Here is a 24,941-nt window from a genome sequence, read left to right on the forward strand (position 1 = left end):
AAAAAGTTCATTCATGGTTGCTTGGAAGGTGGCTGGCGCATTTGTTAATCCAAATGGCATAACTTTAAACTCATAATGCCCTTCGTGAGTTCTGAATGTTGTCTTTTCGACATCTTCTAGTCTTACCCGTATTTGGTAGTATCATGATCTTAGATCTAACTTTGAGAAGTATTCTGCTCCATGTAGTTCATCTAGCATTTCATCAATGAATGGGATCAGAAACTTATGTTTGATAGTGATTTTGTTTAACCCTTTGTAATCTATACATAATCAAAAGGACCCATCCTTCTCCCTAACCAATACTATGGGTGCAGTGTATGGACTTCTACTTTTCGTAATGATTCCATGCTTCAACAGGTCTTGTATCAATCGTTCTATTTATGTCTTGTGGTGATGTGGATAACGATATGGCTTAACATTTACTGGTGTCGAGTCTGGTTTGACTTCAATGATGTGTTCAAATTGCCTTTCAAGGGGTGATTTCATTGGCAAATCTTGAAAAACCTTCTCGTATTTCTGGACCAAGGATGAAATTTATGATGGTTGATGAGTCGCTTCTACCAACAATAACTCCAACTGCTGACATTGTGCGACAAATGTTGGGGCTCCTTTGCAAATAAGTTTTTTCATCTGTTGAGCAGAGATGACTTGAGTGGGTGGAGCTTGGAACCCAAACAACTTATACTTCCTTCCATCCCATTTGAATTTAATGAACTGCTTTTGGTGATTAGCTGAATACGTGCCTAGTGTTTGTAACCATTGTACTCCTAAAACGACATCTACTCCTCCTAGGGGGACTGTATAAAAACTAGACTCCATTTCGTATTAGTTTAGTTGCAATTTAACTTTATGGCCTACTCCATCTATTCGTTTTCCATCTGCTACCATAACTTTTAAATCTTCCATAGGGTAAGCAAAAATGTTCAGTGTTTTTGCACCATTGACATCTACGAAGTTGTGCGTACTCCTCGAGTCTATTAGAACGATAATGTTTTGCTTCTTAAGATGACCTTTAAGCTTTTAGTGTTCGTGGCTGAGCTATCCCTGTGATGGCTGCAAGAGAAATTCGTGGCATATCCTCTTATGATTTTGGATTAGGGTTTGCATTTTATTCATTGTTCTCTTCGTCAGAGTTGTCTTCTGAGGATTCTTCTTCTTGTTCTGCTTCACAGTTGTAAAGTTTTTGTGTTTCGCACTTATGTCCTGCGTAATACTTGTCTCAGCATTTCCAGCATTTGCCATCCTTTTTCCTTTCAACACTAGACTGTTGTTTCCCTTCATTGTGCATTTGTGGCGGAATGTACTTGCTAGTGTTCTCTGATGATGGTTTACCTGACTTCCCTTTTGAGTAGTTGTTTGTTTTCTCGTTACTGACATATGGTGCCTTGTGGAGTTTATATTTCCATTCGATAATTATAGTTGCATGTCTAGCATCCTCAATGGTTTTGGGTTTATGTAATTTTAACTCTCCCGAATATAATCTTTAAGGCCACGACGATACATTTTTAATAGCTCTTCATCTGAAAATCCTCTTTGCCTTACTGCTAATACTTCCCATTTGTGAGTGTATTCACTCACCGATCCTTTCTTTTTGAGGTGAACGAATCTCTCGTATACATCATCCTCTTCCTCGTCATGAAACCTTTTCAGCAAGGCATTTTTTAAATTTTCCCAGTTGAACGAACAACCTGTACATTTAGAAGACCACCACAGGAACCAATCATACGCCTCTGCCTCTAAGTAGTTGGATGCAGTCATGACCTTTTCTTGCTCGCCGAGTGGTGGGTTTGCTAAAAAAATGGTGTCCATCGTATTTACCCATACGATGGTGCCTTTATGATTCTTACCATCATACTTAGGTAATTCATTTTTAATTTTAAGATGGTTATTTTCATGGGTCTTTGTGTAGTACCGACTTCCTTCGAAGTGTAGTTGCGGTATTAGTGGATTTTCGTGCAGGAACTCATGATCTGGAGAATTTTCACCTTCCGAAGTCTTGGGACTCTGTGTGGCTAAGGGTGGATTAGTCTTCCCAAAATGCTGACTTATCATATTTTTTAAATATGAAATATCCTTGGCCATTTGATCATGTCTACTAACTGACTTCTCTACGTTATCCAGAGGATTATTTAATTTACTGATGTCATCTTGTATTTTTTAAAATTCGTCATTGTTATTGCTGCTCCCCATTTTAGACTTCTTCTTGCTAGACCCAATTTTTTTTAAATAATTTAATTAATTAAAATATATTAATTAATTAAATTATAATTATATGTTATATAAATAATTATAATGTTGTATAACTATATATTATAAATTAAAATCAGAGTTACCCAATGACTTAAAAGCACAACGGATTTAACGACGCCTGAATCTGTTAACCAGTGTGATCGAGGTCGTAAATGCGGCCATTGCACACATGGCAACCGAAATCAGCATGGTGGCTGTGGCGTGGTCAATGAAGACAAGGGCCGACGGTGTGTCAGATCACGGTGGGGAGCTGCAGTGGTAGTGGCTGTCGACGGGGTTGCAGCGGATGAGAGGGACCTAGAGTGGAGGTGGCAGCAGCTGTGACAGAGTGTGGCCAGCAGGAGTCAACACAAGGAATGGACGCAGCCAGCAAGACAGTGGACAGAAGATGACGGCGCTGTCGGGGGACGCAGGCAGCAGGCAAGAGCAGTGAAGGGCAAGGGGTCAGCAGAAGCAGTAGAATGGCACAGTCGCCAATGCAGCAGGGGGCAACTTCAGGGTTTTTTAATGCAGAGCGGGACGGGGCATGAAGAATTATGTAACGCCAGCAAGGCCAACGGCCCGCAGGGTAATGCAGTGTCTTCCAGGCAAAGATCACTGCTCCGATACCACTGATTCACGAATTTATGTACACTCGTTTACTTAAATTTCAAATAACTGGAAATTGAACATAATTAATATGTATAAATACCTTTTTTAATTAAAATCAATAATCAATGAATGAGTTACATGGCCATGGCAGTTCTCCTTATATTCGAGTTAACTATCCATGCCAACGTAGAGAGGTATGTCTTTTGACTAATGCCTCTTCAACTTAATTAAGTAGCTTAGTGTTAATTTATGTCTAAATATTAATATTTTAATATTTTGATTTATTATTTAATTTAACCTTATATATATATATATATATATATATATATATATAGTTATGAATATTTAATTCATAACATGGTCCGATTCTCCTCTTGGAAGAGCAGCTCGAGCACCTGGCTAAAAACCATGAGTTATTCCAACTGCTGTATGAGTTTCTTGTATTTCTGGACTGCGTTTAGCTAACTGAGCTAAGCGACCACCTGTGGGGCCTATTTTCTATTATTCCCAGGTCATATATTATTCTGCTGGACGTGGGGCCTAATCTTTGTGCATAGGAGCTAAATAACCAAATTTGGTGCAGCCCTTGAACATCAATTTGGAAAGATGGTTAGGCGTACCACCTTTGTGATGCTGTAATTTCCCTACTGCATGGAGTTTATTCTGACATTGTGGGGGCCACAAAACATTGTATTGTTAACTGAGATAAGCCAGATGTGGGGACTACGAAACATTGTATTGTTGACTGAGATAAGCCAGATGACCAGCAATATACATTTTTCTGAGTATTTGGATATGTAAGGAGCTTTATCACTGTTGATTCAGCTTTGCCAGACACTTCCCTTTTCGGACTGTGTTTATTCCAATAACAAGCAGAGCGTGGGACTGCTGGTGAAAGAAGGGTGGTTGCAGAATAGAGCCTGTATACGTTCCCAGAACAGCATACTTTCAAAGCAAGTGCTGGAGTCATACACTAAGGACTGCTGTTCATGCTTGTAATTGTTCATATTGACTGTCTCCATTCGGTGTTACCAGGTGCTATTTATCAGATTTGTCACTGTATATTTCTAGCTTTTAAATGAGAAATGCCTTCCCTATAGTTACCACTGTCTATTATCAATGGCATTGTGATTTTTGTAGCTTATTATTAAATTTATAAGAGCATTTACCCACAGCAGATTATAGACCAATAATTTGAAGAAATACTTCACTGGAAACCAAACAAAAAGTTCAGAAACTCTATCTTGGAATTTTACATGGATAGAGTTTGAGGGAATATTTATTCAGCATTTTATAAAGTTCCCTAAGCGCGCTAAGTCACACCTTCCTAATGTAGAAAATATGCACAGGAAAAACAATCTCCTGAAGAATCTTATAGAGACAAGAAATTAGCATGAGCTTATAATGATCTTGGAAAGTAGATTGCAATTTGTCTCCGCAGCTGATGAGAATCACATACATTGTAAACAAATGGGAGAGGATATAAGCATCTAACTTTATCGTACCTTTCTTACAAACAAAGGATAACATCAAGGCCCTAGAGAATGACTGAATGCATCCAAGCTTCAAACATTTGTAGATGGATTTTCCTAGAGGCATGTGACAAGTTTCTTTATTCACATAAAATTTGAACAGAAATATTGAGTTCAAGTGCACCTGAGAAATATCCTATTGGGAAAAACATAGTAACAAAACTAATCTTATATGACATAGTATCACCTGTTTCAAATAATAAAAACAGTCTTATATCAGACCTAAAAGAAAGAACAATATGGATACTGGAGTTAGAAACAAATCAGAGGTCAAAAACAGAAGGAACTCAATCTATTTTTACAACAATGGGCCAAACCGTCCCCATGAAGTTGTTTATAGTATATGATTATATAAATCAGCATAGATCCATCTTAGCCCCAGATCTGTTATAGTATATGATTATATAAATCAGCATAGATCCATCTTAGCCCCAGATCTGTTAGACACTAAGAGATATCGATACAAAACCAAGATGCAAAACTCTTTGCGCTTAAAAGCTCTGGGGTTGAAATGGATCTATGCAAGTTAAATTTATTATTATATTACAGACATCCAAAAACTATTTTGATGTCACAGATGGACAAGACACATCTCCACCACCTTGGCTATGAAGTGCACCCAACTTTTCTCAGTGCAATATATAGAGTTCTAGAATGTAAACTAATTTTCACTTAATTCAAGATGTACTCCCTTTCCTTCTAGATGAAAACAGAACAATTTTAATACATTGACATGTGGTTCCAGTCTAACCTTGTTGTTATATGATAATTGCCGTATCAAGTTAGCAGCAACTTTCACAGTGGCAGGTTGCCCAAGTTGTATTCTGCAAAACAAATATATATCAAACATGTTTCCCAATAACTACTCTTGGAACAATCTCCTTTTACGAAGCAAGAAAAAGGTACAGTTGAAAAACTGTAATGTTTTCTCACATATGCCTAATAATGTGAATCTGATAATACAACACAGTACACGAGATCTCTTTCGAGTGGAATAAAAAACAAAATGCCTAAACATGTTTACAAACTGGCTGATCTCAATATTCTTCGGCATCAATAAGCAGTCACAGTAATAAACAGTAAGAAACTTAATTCATAACAAGGTAGTACAGAAAGGTAATTAAACCAAACTAAAAGAGATCCTCTTACATGTAGAAAGACATCCCCTGCACAACTGGGATCTGTTCAGTCATTTCATGTGCATGGCTTGAAGGTAGATGACCAACAAGTTTAGCCACAACTCACAATATTAAATGAATCAAAGTTCAAACATATTTTGATTAAGCGCTAAACAAAAACTATTTAAACCTACAAGTCAAATGCAGCTTTGGTGTCACAAAGACATGGGCGAGGCAAAGAACCAATACTGCCTCCACTAATTTGATGTGCATTCTGAAAATATGGACATATAGTTGAAACATAATACTAGTGTTGACTGATTGTCCAATCAGTCTGTTATGAATATAATTCATAACAAGTAAATAAATAAAATAAATGTAAATATTAAATAAATCAAATATTGATTATGTCAAATAGTCATTAAGTTAAGTGAAAAAGCATGTATAAAAGACATGCCTAATCATGAAAGGTCACCTGCTTAGGTATAAAAGCAGGGCCTCATTGTAACATTCGACATCACTTGTACATTTTATATATAACAAATTATTATTACAAATACCCCTTGTGTATTTTTACATTCAAGTCTCCAAGCTATCAGTCTTCATGCTTCAGTAGCAATTTTTGTTGCTTCAGTGGTATCAGAGCCATGGCACACAATATAATCATGCAGGTCTTTGAACGTTGTTCACCGCACAATGTGCCATTACGTTCAAGTCCTGATTGCATTGAGCAGTTTAATAAAATTCAAGAAGTATTTCAACGATTAGAAAAATCATGTGCAGAAATTAAAGCATGTCGAAAGGAAATCAATAAAGAGGAAAATGATCTAGATGATGACTCCGATCAAGCTTATACAGATCAAGATGAGGATCTAGATAAAGCTGATCTTGATGTGAATGAGGATGATCTAGATCAAGATAATGAAAACCCAGATAAAGTTGATCTTGATGTGGATGATAATGATATAGATCAGGATGATGATCCAGATGAAAAAGATGTCGATGAAGATTATGTAGATCAAGATGATGATCTAGATGAAGATGATGTGGATGAGGACTATCATGAGAAACAAGAAGATGAACAATATCTAACAAAAAGGAAGTTACTGTGAGCTGCACTTTAAGCTTTCGTCAACAGGCATTTTATCAGGCCATTTTAGCTTTGAGAATAAGGATTTACTAGTGCAATACTACAGTTGAACATGTAAGAAATACAAGCATAAGTTAGAGCATGCCCTCTTTCAAAAACTTGAACTATAAAGATGACTAACTTTGAAAAACAAAACAAGGCATGCACATAATTTCTCATGTTTGAGATTAGGGTCAACAAGCAAATCTCAAAGTGTTGAACCAAGAAAGCAAATATGAATGGGTGACGACTCATGAGGTATTCATATAATTCACCAAAATCAACCCCTCATAACCTAAACAGGTCATCGTCCAAATATTGTCAATAAAGTCACCTACATATTATTTTCTGTGTATATGTGCTTTACTCTCCAATGATATTGTCAATAAAGCTATATTGCACTTCTTCACTCCTACATATTATTTTCTGGGTATATATATTCTTTACTCTCCTAGATGTCTTATTTCTATAATACAAAGAACAATGTTAAAATAATCACCTCCCTAACAAATGAAATGCATCAAATAAGCCTTACATGTGTTGATGGAGAAAATAGCGCACATAATCAGACACCACTTGGGAATCTGCAGCCTGTAACAGAATAACCAAGAAGCATATAAAGAAATGATCAGATGGATACTAAAAGGACTCCAATGAGAAATTATTTTAAAAGTCACTAGACCCTTTCATTCAATTCACAAAATATCTTAGGATTAACAAGTATGCAGCTACCAAACTCTCAGATGTCAGCTCTCAAACTTTATGCTTGCCAATCAAACTAGAATAGCAATGCTGAATTTCTAAAAGTTATTTGAGCAAAATATCCTTTTTTCAAGAACACAGTAGACTGTGGAAGTTCAAATATTCCCTTTTGTTTCAAACTAACATGTGCAGTTATAAATTTAAAAGAGATTCTAAAAACAGAAAAATCAAAAACCAATAGATAGTGTACAAACAAGCAATGAAGACATACAAGAAATGAAATGAATTTTATATTAACATCCACAGAAACCAAACTAGATCAGAGGGGCTAGAGAGATTACAAGAGAACTTCTAATCCATGTCAAAAAGGTAAAATGTGACAGTTTGATATGAGAGCTTTAACTGCCAACTGTAGTAACAAATATGGTATAGTTTGCTTATATGGACCAACTTTAGATGCATACTTTCATATATAAATGAAAAAATCATGTTAGGCCAAAAAACAAGAAATTTGAATTGTTTCTGAAATGAATCTGGAGAAGAACTGTGTTATAAGAAGTTGAAACGTCCAACATTTTGGGTGAACCCTTCACCCATCATCAAGGACAACAAGCAGAAAACATAGATGAAGGGGAAGAGAGACCTAACCAATATATAATGGTAGTGCCAAGAAAGAGTCGTTAAAAAAATATTAAATTAAACCAGAGAAAGGACTGACTAAATAGATGATGGGTAATATTATTGGAAAAGGGTTTTATTATTCCAAAAAGTATAATACTTAACAATATCACTGATAATAGTAATGAAACACGTTAATTATTATTATTAATTATAGGTTATTAAGAATAATTTAAAAAGTGAGGAGAATCATGCATATAGAAAACTTCTTATAACACAAATTTTCTCCAGAAACTACTTTTCACCATGAATTACAACGGTGGGAATCTGCATTCATGAACCGTTGTCAATTACTAGATTAATTGATATACAATTTGATGAATTACAAAAGTTCCAAAAGAATATATGGAAAGATACAGAATATGCAAACACGACAATAAATAATACACTGAAGCAGTGTTTTAAAAACCGGTCGGTCTGAACCGGTAACCGGTCAAACCAGCCGGTTAGCTAGCCCACCGGGTCAAACCGGTAGAAAAACCCGGTTTGACCCTTCATTTCGCCCAAAAAGGGGAAATCGGTCCTAACCGGCCAATTTAGGACGGAACCGGCCGGTTTGTGGTCAGACTGGCCGGTTCCGTCCTAAACTAGTCGGTTAGCTGCCAAGGCCACGGAGGACCCACACAGCACAGTTTTCCAAGTTTGTAGGGTGTTTTGGAGGGAAAATAAGGGTTCTTTCCCTCCAAAAATACCCTCTCCAAGCCTTTAAAAGGAGCTCAACCCGCTCATTTGCCTCTGTTAAAATTGGCAACTAGGGCCAAACTCCATGTGGATCTACTTATTTATGGCAGCTGATATTTTTCTTGGATTCCTCTCGTCGAGAGGTGTAGGATTGATCTAAAGATCATCCACTTCCAACATGTATTCATGGAAATATGAATTTATTTGTGTTATGCGACAATTCATCAAGGTTGGCTAGCAACCAAATTGCCCCCATCTATCCTCAACGTTTTACCATAAAAAGAGGTGGCTTGCAAGTCATTTGGACACACCTCTTGTGATCTCTTCCTCTCCACTTGTCTTTGGGGTTTGGTGGGAGGAGAGATCCTAAAATGATATGCTGCCCTAAGAGGAGATGCCCTAGATGTTGTCATGGGAAAGAAGGATCTACGCAGCCCTAAGGAAGATGCCCTAGCTCCTAACATTGGCATGGAGATGAAGGCCTAACACAGTTATGAAGATAGGCTCTGCGCTGCCCTAATGTAGAAGTCCTAACGCTGCCAAAGGATGCTCCAAAAGAGCCCTAGCTGCACACACAGCTATGTCAACGAGGGCAGTGAAGTGTAAGCCCTCATAAAAGAGGCTTACACTCAGCTGAAGGAGAAGCCTAAATGCCCTAGCCGCTGATCACAATTTGCTGTTACAAGAAACCCTCAAAACGCAGTAAAAGAGAGCCTTAATCTGATGTCTGAACAGCTCCTAATGTCCGTTGTCATAATAGAAATTCTATCCACTGTATTGAGATCTATAAGCTGGCCTAATGATAGGGAATACACAGCCACCCTAACGTTGTCCTTGAGTGCCCTAAACACTGTGGCCGCAGTCAAGGAGGATGCATATACTTAGCTAGGACAGACCTTCTATATGCTACTCATACGCTGCCCTAAGCCACAGGAAGGAGGCCTAGAAGAGGCCCTAATCTCAGGCCTGAAGAAGTCTTAATTCGCTGTCACAAATACAGCTAACGTTGCAAAGGAAGCCTAGCAGCAGTAGTGTTAATTACAACTGTTCTAAGGCATAGGTATGTTGGGGGTAGTTGTCTCTATATTAGAAATCTGAGGGTATCGCTGCCATTTAGGAACTTGGTAGCTAGCTTCTTTGCTAGGCTGCAAGCCATAGCAAGCAGCTAAGGTTGTTCCATGACAGTATTGATGTATGCAGCATATAGGTGACAGCATGAGTGGTGCAGCATAGTGATGACGAATGGTTCAGCATAACAATGTTGTGAAAAGCGCGAGCAGGATTAAATCGGCGTGGGGAAGAAATCGGAAAAAATCGGAAAAATCGGGAAAAAAGCGGAAAAAAGCGGGAAAAAATCGTTTGGTACAAAAATATTCAATTTTTTTCTTTTTTTTTCAATTTTTTTAATATCTAAACCATCTACAACATAAAATAAATACATTGACACATAAATATAATAAAAAAAACTAATATATAAGATGTTTAATATCATTTCTAGCGCTAAAATCACACATAACATTGAATCATGTCCTGAATAGTAAGTCCTGACTCCTGAGTCCCAACTCAGCCTCAAAATATCAACAAAAAATATGATAATGTATCTCATCATGTCATAATGTCATATACAATAAAATGAAAGTCTAATCCTATTGATTTCCTCTGCCCCTCTTGCGAGAAAATGCCACAGCTTTCCCTTTCCCTCTAGATGTAGATGCTAGTGCTTGTGCTGGTGGAAATGGCAGTGGAGTCTGATGTGCTTTAGAAGCTGAAGAACTAGAAGTAGGAGCTACAGGAGGTAGACCACGTCCTCTACTGGTGGCAGTGGTAGCCCGGGTAGGCGGTGTCACCTCCTCCTCCTGCTCCTCCTCCTCCTCCACCTGCTTCTCCTCCTCCTCCCCCTCCACTACATCCTGCACTAACCAATCATCAGTAGAATCCATGAGGGGCCTCTCGGCCTCAACCCTCCATGCAGCAGTGGTATCAATCCCATCCAATGAGATGGCATCCACATCAGGTGTCTTCTCAAGTAGCCTCACCCACAATCGAAGATTGTAGTAGACGTAGACCATGTCATTAAGTCGCTGGAACTCCAACCTGTACAAAGATCATGAAATAATAATTAATAATTGATATTATAAAAAAAATATTGTTTAATGAATTCAAAAATTTATTTGGAAATTTGCAATATTTTAAATGTTTAAGTGTTAACCTGTTGCGCTTCTTGTTGTGTATTTTTTCAAATACACTACAGTTGCGCTCACATCCTGAGAAGCTGCATGTTTGGCTGAGGATGCGAATGGCAAGCTTTTGCAAAAGGGGTACCCTGTCACCATACATTTTCCACCATACATCTACAACAAAATTACAAATAAAATTTTAAATAAACATAAAAAAAAAATGGAATTTGAAGAGACAATGAAATTTGAAACAAAGTTACAAACTAAAAAATACCTGGCATTTTAATCGTCCTATCAGTGATAGCCATCTCAAAGCCAAATGTGCCACCTGCCATCTTATATGTTTCAATTTGTTTAGAGATATCTATACGTTGTTCTGGAGATCGCACCATCTTCTGGACACAGGATAAGAATCCATCCATGATCTCAGCATCAAAATCAAACCCACATGCATAAGAAAATGCAGGGTTCAGGAAAAGCCCAGCAGCATGAATCGGACGATGGAGTGTGTTGTTCCATCGCTCATCAATCACTCCCCATAGAAGGAGTTGTTTCTGAAACCCATCATCTCCCTTATCATCATAGTAGGCGCGAATGGCTTCTTTGGCCCTGCCCATGGCTTCATACAAATAGCCCATTGCGAGCTTCTCACCATCAACCAACTGAAGAACCTTTACCAAAGGTTCAGTAACAGCGCACACCTCCTGCACTCTCGCCCAGAAGTCTTCCTCGTATGAAACTAGTCTGCATACGGCCTCTCCTTCTGGTTTGCGGCTCATTGACAAAGCACGCCACTCCTCTGAAAGAAACATTCTCTTCACATCCCACATAGAATTCAAGAGGGATTGAAGAGATATGAAACTCGTGGCAAACCGTGTAATGGCGGGGCGCACCAACTCTTTGTTGTTGGTGAATCTTCTCATCAAGCTAGGCACAGATGTATGATTATATATAAATTTTGTGATGCTTTTTGATGAGTCAACAATATCTTTGACAAAGGGAATTTTCCCTATGTCCTCTAACATCAAATCAATACAATGGGCAGCACAAGGTGTCCAAAATAAAGTAGGATGCCTGTCCATAAGCATTCTACCAGCAGCGACATAATTTGCAGCATTGTCCGTTATGACTTGGACAACATGTTGTTCACCCACCTCCAAAATAAACACATCCAGCAAATCACATAAAGTTCTTGCATCTTTGATTTGATGAGATGCATCAACAGATTTGATAAACATAGTCCCCTTGGGACAACTAACAAAGAAGTTTATAAGGGTTCTCCCCTTTTGGTCAGTCCAACCATCTGACATAACAGTGCATCTTGTTTGTGCCCATGATGCCCTAAAATCCCCCAATCTTTGGGTGCAGTCACGCTTTTCATTTTGAAGAATCCGGCCTCTGAAATCATGATAAGAAGGGATTTTGTACCCCGGGCCAACACTGGCAATAGCATCAACAGTAGGTTGGAAAAATGGATTATTCCTTACAATGCTGAAAGGAATATCACTCCAGAGGAGAAATTTTGCCATCAACCTGTCAGCTTGTTCTTTATCAGTTCTTTTTAGCATTGAACCGATAGATGGTTGTGAACCAGGTGTGGTTCGAGGAACAAAAAATGATGATGCAGCTACCGGATTGACTGATGCTGCAGTAGAACCAGTGCCACTTGGCCCACTTCCTTCAGCTGACCTTTTTAGTTGCCTTTTGAGTTCTTTGGCCTCTTTAGTGTGCTCTAATTCTCCCAATGCTCTCATGGCTCTTTGGATAAGTTCAGGATTTGTATTTATACAGGGCCCCACATCATGTCCAGGGATTTGTGCAAGGTGAAACTTCAACCTGTACACCCCCCCGCATATCTCCTTTCCACACAACTTGCAATTCAAGTTTTGTCTATCATTCGGAGCTTTAGGTTCACCATATTCCCAGAAAGGATCCAATTTCCTTGGCATGTTTGTTTTTGAACTTTGAATTTGCAAACCTATGGGAAAATAAGGATTAGGAAATAGGAATTTAGGATTACAATTTAGCATTTACAAAATTACAAGTTACAAATTTCCAGAATCCAAAGTTCCAAACCCAAGTTACCCAACCAAATGGAAAATGCCAAAAACAATGAAAAAACATAAACAATGTTGAAAAAAAAAAATTGGTTCCCATAGTCATACCAAGTTACCCATCCCAAATCAATGAAAAAATACAAAAAATTCTTTAAAAACAATGAAAACAAAAGGAAAATGGTGCCCATATGAAGTTTCCCAACGAAAAACAATGAAAAACATAGAAAAACAATGTTTTTAAACAAAGAAAACAAAAAAAAAATTAATCAACATACCGTTTCTATGGAGAAATCGGTGGTCTCCTCTTGAATTTGTCCTCTAAGCACTTAGATTTGGTCACAAACCCTCTTTAGCTGCTCTCCAACACCTCCTCCTCCTTCCGCGCGCGCCCACTGTCCAAATGACAAACAAAAAACCCAAAAACTCATTATAAATCGCGCTGCCCGGCAACCCCGCGCCTTTTTCGAAAAAAAAAGAAATAATAAAAATAAAATAAAATAAAATAAAATAAATCACGCTTTTTTCGGAAAAAATCGGCAAAAAAATAGCTGATTTTTTCGTGTAAAAGCGCGATTAAATCGGCGGGGGACAAAAGCGCGATTTAATCGCGATTTTTTCAAAAAAGCGCGATTTAATCGCGCTTTTCACAACACTGCAGCATAGTGCAGCATGACAGTGGTGCAGCATGGTCATGATGAAGCGTAGCATGATGGGTGCAGCACAGTGATGATTGGATGTTGTATGATGAGTTCAGCATAGTGTAATAAGTGCAACACAGTGATGGAATCCTCTGTGTTCAGATCTACTACCTCATGTGTCATCTTCCTAGAGAAGATCTCTGCTCTTATTTTGACAAGTCAAAATGTTGACTTCTGATGTATATGTACTATCTCTCTCTTTGCTGAACTATTGAAGAGCATAAGAAGAATTGATCAAGGGTTTCCCCACATTGGGGTTTGTCCTTGGCTAGCGCCACATCTTGTGTCCTCTTATCTTGGCTTGTCTTCTGCGATTTATGTTTATGTTCTATCTGCATTTTACTATCATGCTAAATGTGATTGCTAATCTGGAATTGATATTAAACTAATATGGAAAATTGAGGTAAATTTGCTCTCAGCATAGAACATACCTAAAATTAACAGCCTCACACATCTCATTTAGAGTTTTTGTGAGTTTGATTGGGAGCTTGGAGAGTGTTGAGCTTTTGCTGGAGTAGTGGAACAGCAGAGAGTTTGAGCTAAGTAGTAGTCATCATGCCTCCAAAAACCAAGGAGCATGGGCTCATTGTGATATGATTGATGGCAAAATGATCTGCAAATATTGCCAAAAATCTATTGGAGGGGGTATTAATAGGTTCAAGCAACACTTGGCTGGGATAGGAGGCCATGTAAAGCCATGTGAAGCACCAAATGACTCAATAGGGCATATTAGGGCAGAATACCTTTAGAAGTTTGAGACTCAAGTCATTGAACCAATAGAGAAGTTTGTGACTCAAGCAACTGCAAAGTTTGGGAGTCGAGACTCAACCAACTGAGTTTGATCATGATGACCCATGACAAGTTTCAAGTGATAATGTTGATCACTATTATCATATATGTAGACTTGTAGTAGGCCAGTGGCCCCATAGTTTGTAGGCTTTGTTTTTGCACTCTAGAGGCCATTTAGAGCCTCATTGCTTATGTATTTTGTCGATGATATGTATTGCACTCAGTGCCATTTTGATATATTCACCTTTACATGGTATATAAATGAGCAATATTTGCATATTTTGTCTCTATTGGCTTGGAATCATGGTTTTAAATCTTAAAAATAGTTTTTTTCTTTAAAAAATAATATTTAATGTATTTTTTAAAACCGGTTCGTTTTGACTTGATCAATCCTAGTTCGACCAGTTCCGGTTCGAAACCCAATTCATTAGGTGGACTGGTCCAGTCACTAGTTCCAGTTTTTAAAACATTGCACTGAAGTGAGGAGAATCATGCATATGGCAAGCCCATGATAAATTACAGAACCACTCTCTCCTTTTACTACTACTCTACATCATTATTGCACTCCCAACCAGTTGTGGTGATTTAACTAGCTAGCTTCAATAATATTACAATTGGTCCGATGATGATCACATAAATGATAATGATAACAGACTCACATGTTGTTATCAACATTCAAATGGTCACATGCAACATCATTACTGAATGTCAGTGTGTCCGTTTACTCCAACACCTTCTTCAAACAAGCGTCTGTCTAAATGGAGATTTGGAAGAATAAATGTACATGCAACAGCCCCAAGGCTTCACGCAAAAAGGGAGACAACACCAAGTCTGTAAAATAAAAAAGCATTCCATGGCTCAAACAGGGTCCCAAAGCCTAGTATTTGATGACTAATGAGCACTACAGGCGAAATGGATTCCGAAGAAGTCAATCAAATCCTACTCCGTATATGAAAATCAAAAGAAAATATAGATGTTGTATATGGATCATCTGATAATTACAAGTAACACCACAAAGATGATCAAAGATCTGAAAGTTGAGCTGTAAAAGCCCTTCAAAATGACATATTTAGGCCTATTTCATTATTGGTAGGAGATGAATTATGGTAGAAGGATAGTAGTACCTTCATGTCCCAGACCAAGCACACAAAAAATACTGAAAAGAATATGCCAGATTACAAGTCAGGATCAATTCCTATTGAGATATGAAATAAGTCATCAATTTGTGAAGATTCATAGACAGTGGATGCAAAATTATATAGGCAGCTAGTAGGGAAATTGATCTATTACTCCTACAAAACTTAATTGAGACCTGCAGTCAGGATCATCTCATTGCACAAAAGGATTCCCAAAGTTCTTCACTAAAATGCAACAAAGAGAGCCCCCATGCATGCAAAATGCACAACTCAATATGGACTTGAATGCGTGCTTGCATGGTAATAACTTCAAATGGTTGAGTACATAGATTCCAATTGGGAGAGTCGCATGGATAAGAAAAACGTCACCACAGGCTAATCATTTAGCAACATATCAAGAGTAATTCTGGGATTGGTAAATGCAACAACTATTGTGTCCACCTCAACACAACAGAAGCATAGTATAAAACAACAGCCATCGCAACATGTGAAATGATATGGCTAAGGTGGGTTCCTAGTAATATAGACCTTCAATAGACTTTTGTAAGCCCTGGCCCTATACTATGATAATAAAGGTATAGGAAGAGCAAATCTCTATGGAATTAATTTTTGCACTTTCTAGGCCAATGATGCCAGATATAAAGTTGTAAACTAAGTCCCGTCAACCTTTTCGTCATAAGATGTTTGCTTTCTTCTTTTGTTTCTTTCTTTCTACATACTAATTGGACTTACAGGGCCAGTATAGAATAAGAATCACTTAAACCCTAATTACAAGAAGCATACACAAGAACCTTCCAAAATTGCTTGGAAAGCCTTCTCTCTTTTTGGAGAGAGTGATTTTATCATTTTACAAAGCCAAGGCCATTAGTTCTCTAGTTTCCAAAAGTAAGACTAGGAATCAAACGAAAAGCTACACAAATGAAAAGGTGTTACTCCATAAACAGCTAAAACCTGCACCGGCCAATCTATAGTGGTCTCCTCTTATCCAAACAAATACAAATATGTTTTGAGCTTCAATATCCATTACTTTTAACCTCTGAAACCGGATTCGTTGAAATACGCCGACTTGTCCCGAATCCGACGAATCAGACAAGATTTATGCCAATTCGTGTCCTGAAATCGAGAGAAGTCGTGTTCGGAAGGGACACGATCGAATCTGGATTGTGTCCCGGTTTCTGGACACAAATCCGGGAAAAGTAACCTGTGCGGCCTAAAAAAGCTGACTTTACTATTCCTTTTTATCATTTTCTCTTCTCTCTTTTGCAATAGGTTTGTTGTGGGTTTGTTGTGAGCTATGAAACCGGATTCATCCTATAGGCCCCACGAATCCCGAATCCATCGTGTCCGACACGATTCTCTCGAGATTCGTGTCCAAAAACCATGACACGTCGTGTCCTATTTTGACACGTCGAATCCGACTGCGTGTCACGATTTTGGCAGCGTGTCCTGTTTTCCAAGACTCGTTAGGCGGCAAAAGTGACCTGCGCGGGTATGAAAAGGCCGCATTTGGTCATTACAGCCACACATATTTTCATTTGGCAAGTGTTTTGGCAGCTTAATGATCAAGTCTAGGCCCTAGTATTGATATGCTATTCATGGTAATGTTAAATTCTTAAAGTAAAAGGATGAAAATGAAGATTTGAATTTTTAACATTACCATGAAATGACTCAGGATGTTTGAGAGTGGTTCCGGCCTCATTGGATTTCATATGGAGAAAGTAGAATTTTAGATTTCATTCAAAATCCAGCAGACTTATCAGTTTTTCAGGATTTTAGGATTGGGGGATTGCAATGTTTCCATTGAATTTTGTCATGTATTAGGGTATGGAACTCGTATTTAATCAAGAGCACCAATCCCTCTATGTACCTTGATGTTAGTGACATTGGTTGTCGAACTCCTGTATCATGACTCTACTAAAAATGTACGCATCACTCAAACAATATCTTGACTTGACATGTTATGCTTGTTCTATCTTATGTTAATGCTTAAAGGGTGATAATAATGACAAAGATCCCTATACAGATACAGAGGCAATGACAAAGATACCTCTGGATATTAATGCTTAGAGGGTGATATTAATGACAAAGATCCTGATTTTCCAACAAGACTAAAAAATTAGACATTTCTCGTGGTGGCAAGACGGCCAAGCATAAGAAATAGATAATAGATTGACATGTATTTGAATTTTGTATGTACTATGCATGCTAATAGCTATAGATGAAGATCTATATTTGAAATCAATAAATTTGTATCATTAATTAAAATTTGTGTAAGAAATATCTAATTTTTAATATATATATATATATATATTTTAAATATATATATATATATATATATATATATATATATATTAATAAAATAATATATAACGAATTCTACGTGTCCTATTCCGGGGGGTCAACGTGTCTGAATCCGACACCACGAATCCCGAATCCTACGAATCCCAAATCCCCATGTCAAGTGACTTAGGTTGTGAGGGGTTTGGAGCAAAGAGCAAAGAATATTTTTGCATCTAGTGTGCACATATTTTGTGCAACTTCCTAATGCGCCATTTAGTTAACACTCATTTGCTCATTACAGTCTAAACTTCTTTTTTCCCATTCAACTTTATGGGTTCCTCTACCAATTTCTAACTTTGTTGGTTTGATCTTATCCTAATCTTCATAACAAATTACTTTGTTCTCAGGGGTATTGTCATTTTAAAAATGTTCTTCAGTCATGTGTTCTTCTAATTGTTGTTTTAGCCTCAAGTTCTATGTGGTCAAGGTTTGACACGGCTTTGTCCTTCCTGTCTGGATTTTAAGAAGGAAACACATATGTAACGTATCATCGTTAATTAAACTGGAAGAACCTAGTTTGCAATGACTGAAATGATTTTTATTGTTAATTATTTCATTGCTTTGAACAGTTTCATGTAATGAAATATTTACTATTACAGTTGACAGTATAAGTGTCCTGTTGAAGCAATCAAGTGTAGTTTTAGAGTTTTTCATATTAAACACTTCAGAATTAGGCTATTTGCAGTTGAGAAAACTACAATTGTCAGAGTCTTTACCTTACTATCTTGTCTTTCTCCTATTGGACCATTGACGAATTGAATATGTACTATGAATTTAGAATTTATCATTTATCATTTATGTGACATGTCACAAATTACAATTGTGTTTGAATTTTGTATGTACTATGCATGACATAATGTTACTAACTTACTTTGTAAACACTAAAACTTACATCTAGATGAAGATCTATGTTTGAAATCAATGAATTTGTATCATGAGAATTTGTGTAAGGAATATGTAATTTTTAATATATATATATATATATATATTTAATAAAATATATATAACGTATCCAAACATGTCCTGTTCCGGGGGGTTAACGTGTCCGAATCCGACACTCAAATCCCTGTATCCAACAAATCCCAAATCCACATGTCAGGTTACTTAGCTTTTAACTTATTTTTAAAAGGCATTGTTAAACTCACGTGGAATGTAAACAATGTATGTGAAGGATAAGCATTTGATTGCATATATTATTGACATGATATACATTTATAGTACATGGTGTGACCCTTGGATTCATATTCCAAGTGGTCTCTTGGACTCTGGTGGCTATTCACATTCCACACCAACCCATAGAAGATTAGATGTCCTAAATTCCCCCCCTTAATCCGAAGGGGTATGTATGAGTCCAAGAAGAGAGTTATAATACAAAATGTGCAAAAATGCATGGCAGCACTAGGTTGAATGTGCTCTCTGAAATGTTGGCATAAGGAGGGTGGTTTAAGGATGACCACCAACACTGGAACACTTAGTGCAATTCCCGGAACTCTTCCAAATGTGGCATGAAGTTGAGGTCTTCTGCTAGAGGAAGTGTTCCTCGTGTTTTGAAGAGGGAAACCTTCAACTTTGAAAGGGAGGTCTCACCCTGCATAAAAGAGAGAAACTCAACCTAAAAAGGGATGTCTCAACCAGTGATGGTTTAAGGATGACCACCAACTCTAGAATGCTTAATGCAACTCCTGAAACTCTTCCAAAGCTGGCAAGAAGCTGAAGTTTTTTGCTAGAGGAAGTGTCCCCAGTTCTTTGAAAAGATGTCTCAACCCTGCATAGATGGTTTAAGGTTGATCACCAACCGAAGATATGCTCAAGGGCATCTTTGTCTCTGGCTACAACTTTGAATCTGGTATGGTAGGTTGGCTCATGCTCGCTTGATGTGGCTTTGAATCTTGTAGATGACCATCACTTACCCCCCTGTCAGATACAAGGTGAGATGATGGAGAAAACTCAACTGCAAGATTGTTCAATACTCTAGAACAACTTCTGACATATGACTGAAATATCTTCTTGACTGTTGAAGCCCATTGCCAAGAAGCGATCCATCCAAGATGAATCTTTGTTCTTGCAGGAGGTTTGTTCTTGAAGCATCTTTGCGAAGAATGAGTATGCTGACCACAATGCTTGCACGGATGAAGATCAAAACATCAATCTTTCACATGGCTAACTCGGTCACAATGTTGGCATTTGACGACTTTTGGCTACGAATGTGGAGGAGCAGAATCTGGAACAGGTGAAGGTGAACCATCATGAAGAAACCCAACACTATGGAACTGGATGGGCTTTGAATAATCTGGAATATGAAAGGACAACTCCTTGTCATATCCAAGCCCGGTTTTGTGCTTGTTATGGACAAGCTCTTCCCAAGGTCTGATGATCGACTTGGGAAGTGCAGGCTAAATTTCTGCATCTGCATGTAACTTTGTTGCTTCATTGAGCACTGGATCTAATTCAACTGTAACATTATTGACTTGCTATTGATAGGAGTCTGTCTCAATGTTCTGAATAAAAACAAGTTCAGAATGACAACTCTTTTGTTTTAATTATTGTCGCTAAAGAATCTCTGATTAAAAGTACAAAAAAACTACTTTTTCTAGTGCATCTTGTAGACAGATTTGAATGTTTGTGAGAGCAACTTTGCTGACTTTTAATGTATCATGAGTAGTAGACAATATCAGAGTTTTGAGGAACTCTAATACTTCATTGATTCTGGCCATTTTCATTGAACAAATAAGGTGAATCTCGGCATTCACCGTACATTCTTCATAATTCAAAGCACGTAATTCACCTTTCAATGCACAAAACAGAAGGACATACCAAATTTCAACGCAACATAAGTGCAATACATTTCAGACTTTCAACACACCATTCCCATGTTGCATTCTCATTATTCAAAGTTGAATTGTGTTCAACGCTTCATTAATCGGACCACTGTTTATGACCAATAACAAGGGGAAAAATCTTCGACCCACTATCAAAATATCAGTCCAGCTAGTACTCGGTTATAAGTAGCCAAAATGTGATGAGAAATCTCAACCCATCTGTTCTGACTGTATATTTGTTTCGTTTCATTTCACTTCATCTTCAACTTCAGAAGATCTACTACAAGATGTATAGAGAAGCAGTAGTTGTAGCTTCTACAATCAGAAGGCGGAGCTCTCGTATACAGATTGCTAGCAGATTCAGTTGGAGCATAAATTATGCTGCAAAAGAGATCTGATTTGGTGTTGATGCACGGTCAACAATGCTGCAAGGTATTGAAGAACTTGCAGATGCAGTGAAGGTGACAATGGGACCAAAGGGTCGCAATGTTGTCATCGAACAAAGTTTTGGAGCTCCAAAGTGTTGAAGAAAGTGTAACTAGGTTCGGTCTTCATAATGACATGATCTTTGTATTTGATGTAATAAAAGGAAATAATTTATTTTTGTAACCTTACTACATGGCTTTCATGAGCAAGAAGTGTCTCTAGATAAAAGACTTCTTCTTGATGTCTTTAGGATTTATGTAAATGTCAAAGAGTCATGTCATGTGTATAGAAACTCTTTATGAGTTCATGTAAATATGTACAAGTCTTCAAGTTGTATAACAGCCCTCCAAGACCAAGAACAATGCCTCAAAACAAGCCTTTCGAAGTCTGCAAGCAAAGCAATAAGGGAATAATCATGTCGGCTCCAAACAAATGAATTAAATATATAAATGTCATGTCGGCTTGAAACAAATAGTCACGTCGGTTCATGAACATATGTCGGCTCAATTACAAGTGGTTCATCACTATAAATACCTAGGAGGGGTCAGTGAAAATAAAACAACAAATTTCGGATGTCTCTGATGAGTCGCAGTAAGGAAGCCATAGTCATGAAGAGAAGGGAGTTGCAGTCATGGGTAAGAGGAACTGCAATAAGCCGTAGTCAAGGAGCAGGTGTTTGGGTGGAGAAACCACAGACAAGGGTTTTTGTTTCAGGGCTTGACTGCTCCTCGATTGGGGATTAGGAGTAGTCAAGTAATACCTCAGATGCATGAAGAACCACACATTAACTTAAGGTCAGTGTTATCTCTTATCTCGATCTCAGATGGACAGGACTGCGTATTGATTACAATCTTGGTTTTGTGGAAATCACACTTGATCCTAAAGATGTTGGACATTCTCAGCATACCTATGATAAATTGATCTCACATGATGGCATTCGTTGGTACTCCTGTAGAAAACTAGACAGCAAACAATAGTGATTTCGGTGATAAATAAGATGAGAGACATATGGTCTCACTAGGTATTACAGTATTCAGATCTAACATAATGTAGTCTTGATGAGCTACAAGGAGCAGCAACAAAGATCATAGTCTAGATCCTGACAGAACTGTAATAATAATAGATATGGATCATGATTTTGTATCTTTGTGGTCTCATGATGTCAAGGTACAACAATGATCTCAGATAAAGTGCAGCAGTAGTAAAACTATGATGCAACAGTGATGAAGATCATGGTGTTGCAGCAGTGATGAAGATCACGATGGTGATGACCTCTGTGGTGCAGCGAAGATAGTGATCTCAACAATGACACGAAGAGGATTGATGGCTTGGTCTTGGAGAGGCAGATTGAGTCATGGGTCATGGTCTTGGTATTCGTCAATGAAATTTCTATAAGAAGAATTTACGCATGGGTTTTCCTCTCCAAGTGGGAGAGGTTTTGGCCCTGGCAGAGAGCCAAACATTTGTGTTCTTGTCTCTTTTTGTTTTGGTAGCAGTTTGATGAAGTAAACACACATTCTAATAATGAATAGAATACTAAGCTAAGATAAATTGTATAAATGCTTCACAAATTGTTATCATGTCAAAGAAGAATCATCTTAATATGCATGCCCTAAGATTCTTCACCACCAAGGTCACGAAGGATGGTGTCATCAAGCAATATTTAGAGAGGGTTGTATATCAGTAGCAATTGGTATGAATGCAATGGACTTAAGGAATGAAGAAACTCGACCCTTTCTCTGAAGCTTCGATCCAACAAAGAGGAAAATCAACCAGCAATGAAAATGAAGAAAACTCGTCCCCCCTTTTGTGACTGATTCGACCTCTTCAAGCAGTGAATAAATTCATGCAGCAAGGAAAGAGAAACTCTAAAAAAACAAGCTCTATGTGGCCAAAACAAGTTAGGCTGCCACCGCTATTCTCGAAAAAATGGTGACCAATTTTCTACATTTACTTTCACCTTAGCTTAAGGAGGATAATATAGCTCTTCATCCGGCAGCGAGTTTCGTTGGGCAACAACCGAACTAATAGTCGACCTGCCTTGACCATTGCTTGGTGGAAATTTCTGTGAGTTTGCTTCTTCTAATTCGATGCTCTCCGAACACCGTCCACATCACCAAAACTTGTGCTCAACGTTCTTCAAAGACTCAGCCTCTTCGGGAGTAGTTACAACCTCCTACAGTCATAGGATGAGCAGGCTTCTATTCCAAAGCTGCGTTATGTCATATAATCCATGACTCTGAGCAACACTTGGCGATTTCAACAGTCTTTGACCCCCAATGAATGACCATCTCCAAACACTCCTTTCAAGGACTTCGAAATAATTTCACAGGAAAGAGTGGTCTCCAAATTTATGAACTATGAAAATGCTCACCCAACACAATTTATCTCTTCTGATATGTAGAAATGGCACAACGAGATTTCTTTCGGTCAAGTTCGACAACGATGTTTGTGGGGCCAAAATACCAAGTCAAGAAGGGACCCAAAGACGTGCTCACATATTCTCTGCATTGTTCAGATTAGCGATAGGTTCTAGCTATCATGCCGTGTCTCAGCGCTTTGTCTCGAAGGAACCTACCGCGCGCCTGTGCACCAAGGAGGTCTGCAGGGTCCTCTGCACCAATTTCAAGTTCATAAATACCGATTGCCCATATCTTTATAATGAATAAGACGATGATCTACCGTAGATTGTGGTTACCCAAATTGTTGTGGATTGCTCCTCCAAAATTCTGAGTATTATAACAGGTTTCAAAGGTGCCAAGGGAAAGACATCGTGGAGCGTTTCAGACTCGTGCAGTCTTTCAGCTGTCTGAGACACTATACGTATATAACACTATGTCAAGGCCAACGGCATATAACACACATCATTTAACCCTCCATACGCACGACTTGCAGCTCTATGTAATCGAACCAAGACAACGAACAAGGCGACTTTTTCACAGATTCTTCAACAGAGAGCAACATCAAATGGATCATATGCAGAGACCAGAGAAAGCTTTGTCCAAACACAGAAAATAGAGAAAATAGGAACAGAGAATTACAGGAGCAGAAAGAGGTTAAAAATAGGGGTTGGCAGAGCTTCAAGTGCGCAGGAGCGTTAGGTTGCCAAGGAAGATAAAACGCCCAAGCTGAGCATCTTCAACGCATTTATGCAGTATGGTTATCAGTCCAATGCAGAGGATAGAGTATAATGGCTTTTGTCAAACAACAAATTTTAGTGGAGCGTTAGGACAGACGCACAATGAGAATTCTCAAGTTCTGGCATTAAAGAACTACAATAGGGCAGAACTAAGAATAGCATAAAGATGCCATAAAACTATTGGCTCAAACAACACTGAGCAGGTTATGAACCTCGCTCTGATACCATGTTAAACTCACATGGAATGTAAACAACGTATGTGAAGGATAAGCATTTGATTGCATATATTATTGACATGATATACATTTATAGTACATGGTATGACGCTTGGATTCATATTCCAAGTGGTCTCTTGGACTCCAGTGGTTGTTCACATTCCACACCAACCCATAGAGGATTAGGTGTCCAACATGGACAATAATTAAACTATTCTATAAACTCTTGTAGCCATACTTAGGCTTTAGCTATTTAATGGAAATAAATTTTAATAGATAAAACTTTCTCAATTAAGACTATAGCATTTTCTTCCAATGTGGTTGCTACTACCCCAAGCAAAGGTGAATAGATTAGATATGCGTTGATCGGCTAACATAAGGATTTTCCTTGCTTTCTCCATAGAGATTTAACAAACTTTAATTTACCTCAAGTGTTAGGAGAGTTTTGGCATATCATTCCAGAG

General features: G+C 38.0%; 1 protein-coding gene across 1 annotated transcript in view; it reads right to left on the bottom strand.

The window, feature by feature from the left end:
- Nucleotides 1-24,941, bottom strand: part of LOC149182313 (proteasome subunit beta type-6-like) — a 207,397-nt gene that overhangs the window by 96,805 nt on the left and 85,651 nt on the right. Inside the window, exons 4-5 of the mRNA XM_089418494.1 lie at nt 7,156-7,211; nt 5,125-5,197 (exon numbers count right to left, since the gene is read on the bottom strand). Coding sequence (XP_089274620.1) covers nt 5,125-5,197; nt 7,156-7,211 — 129 coding nt within the window. The remainder of the gene's footprint in view (nt 1-5,124; nt 5,198-7,155; nt 7,212-24,941) is intronic.

This window comes from Pinus tabuliformis, chromosome 3_2 (assembly GCF_031772625.1).
Source record: "Pinus tabuliformis cultivar Carrire ecotype Pingquan chromosome 3_2, CPIR1, whole genome shotgun sequence".
Lineage (NCBI taxonomy): Eukaryota > Viridiplantae > Streptophyta > Pinopsida > Pinales > Pinaceae > Pinus > Pinus tabuliformis.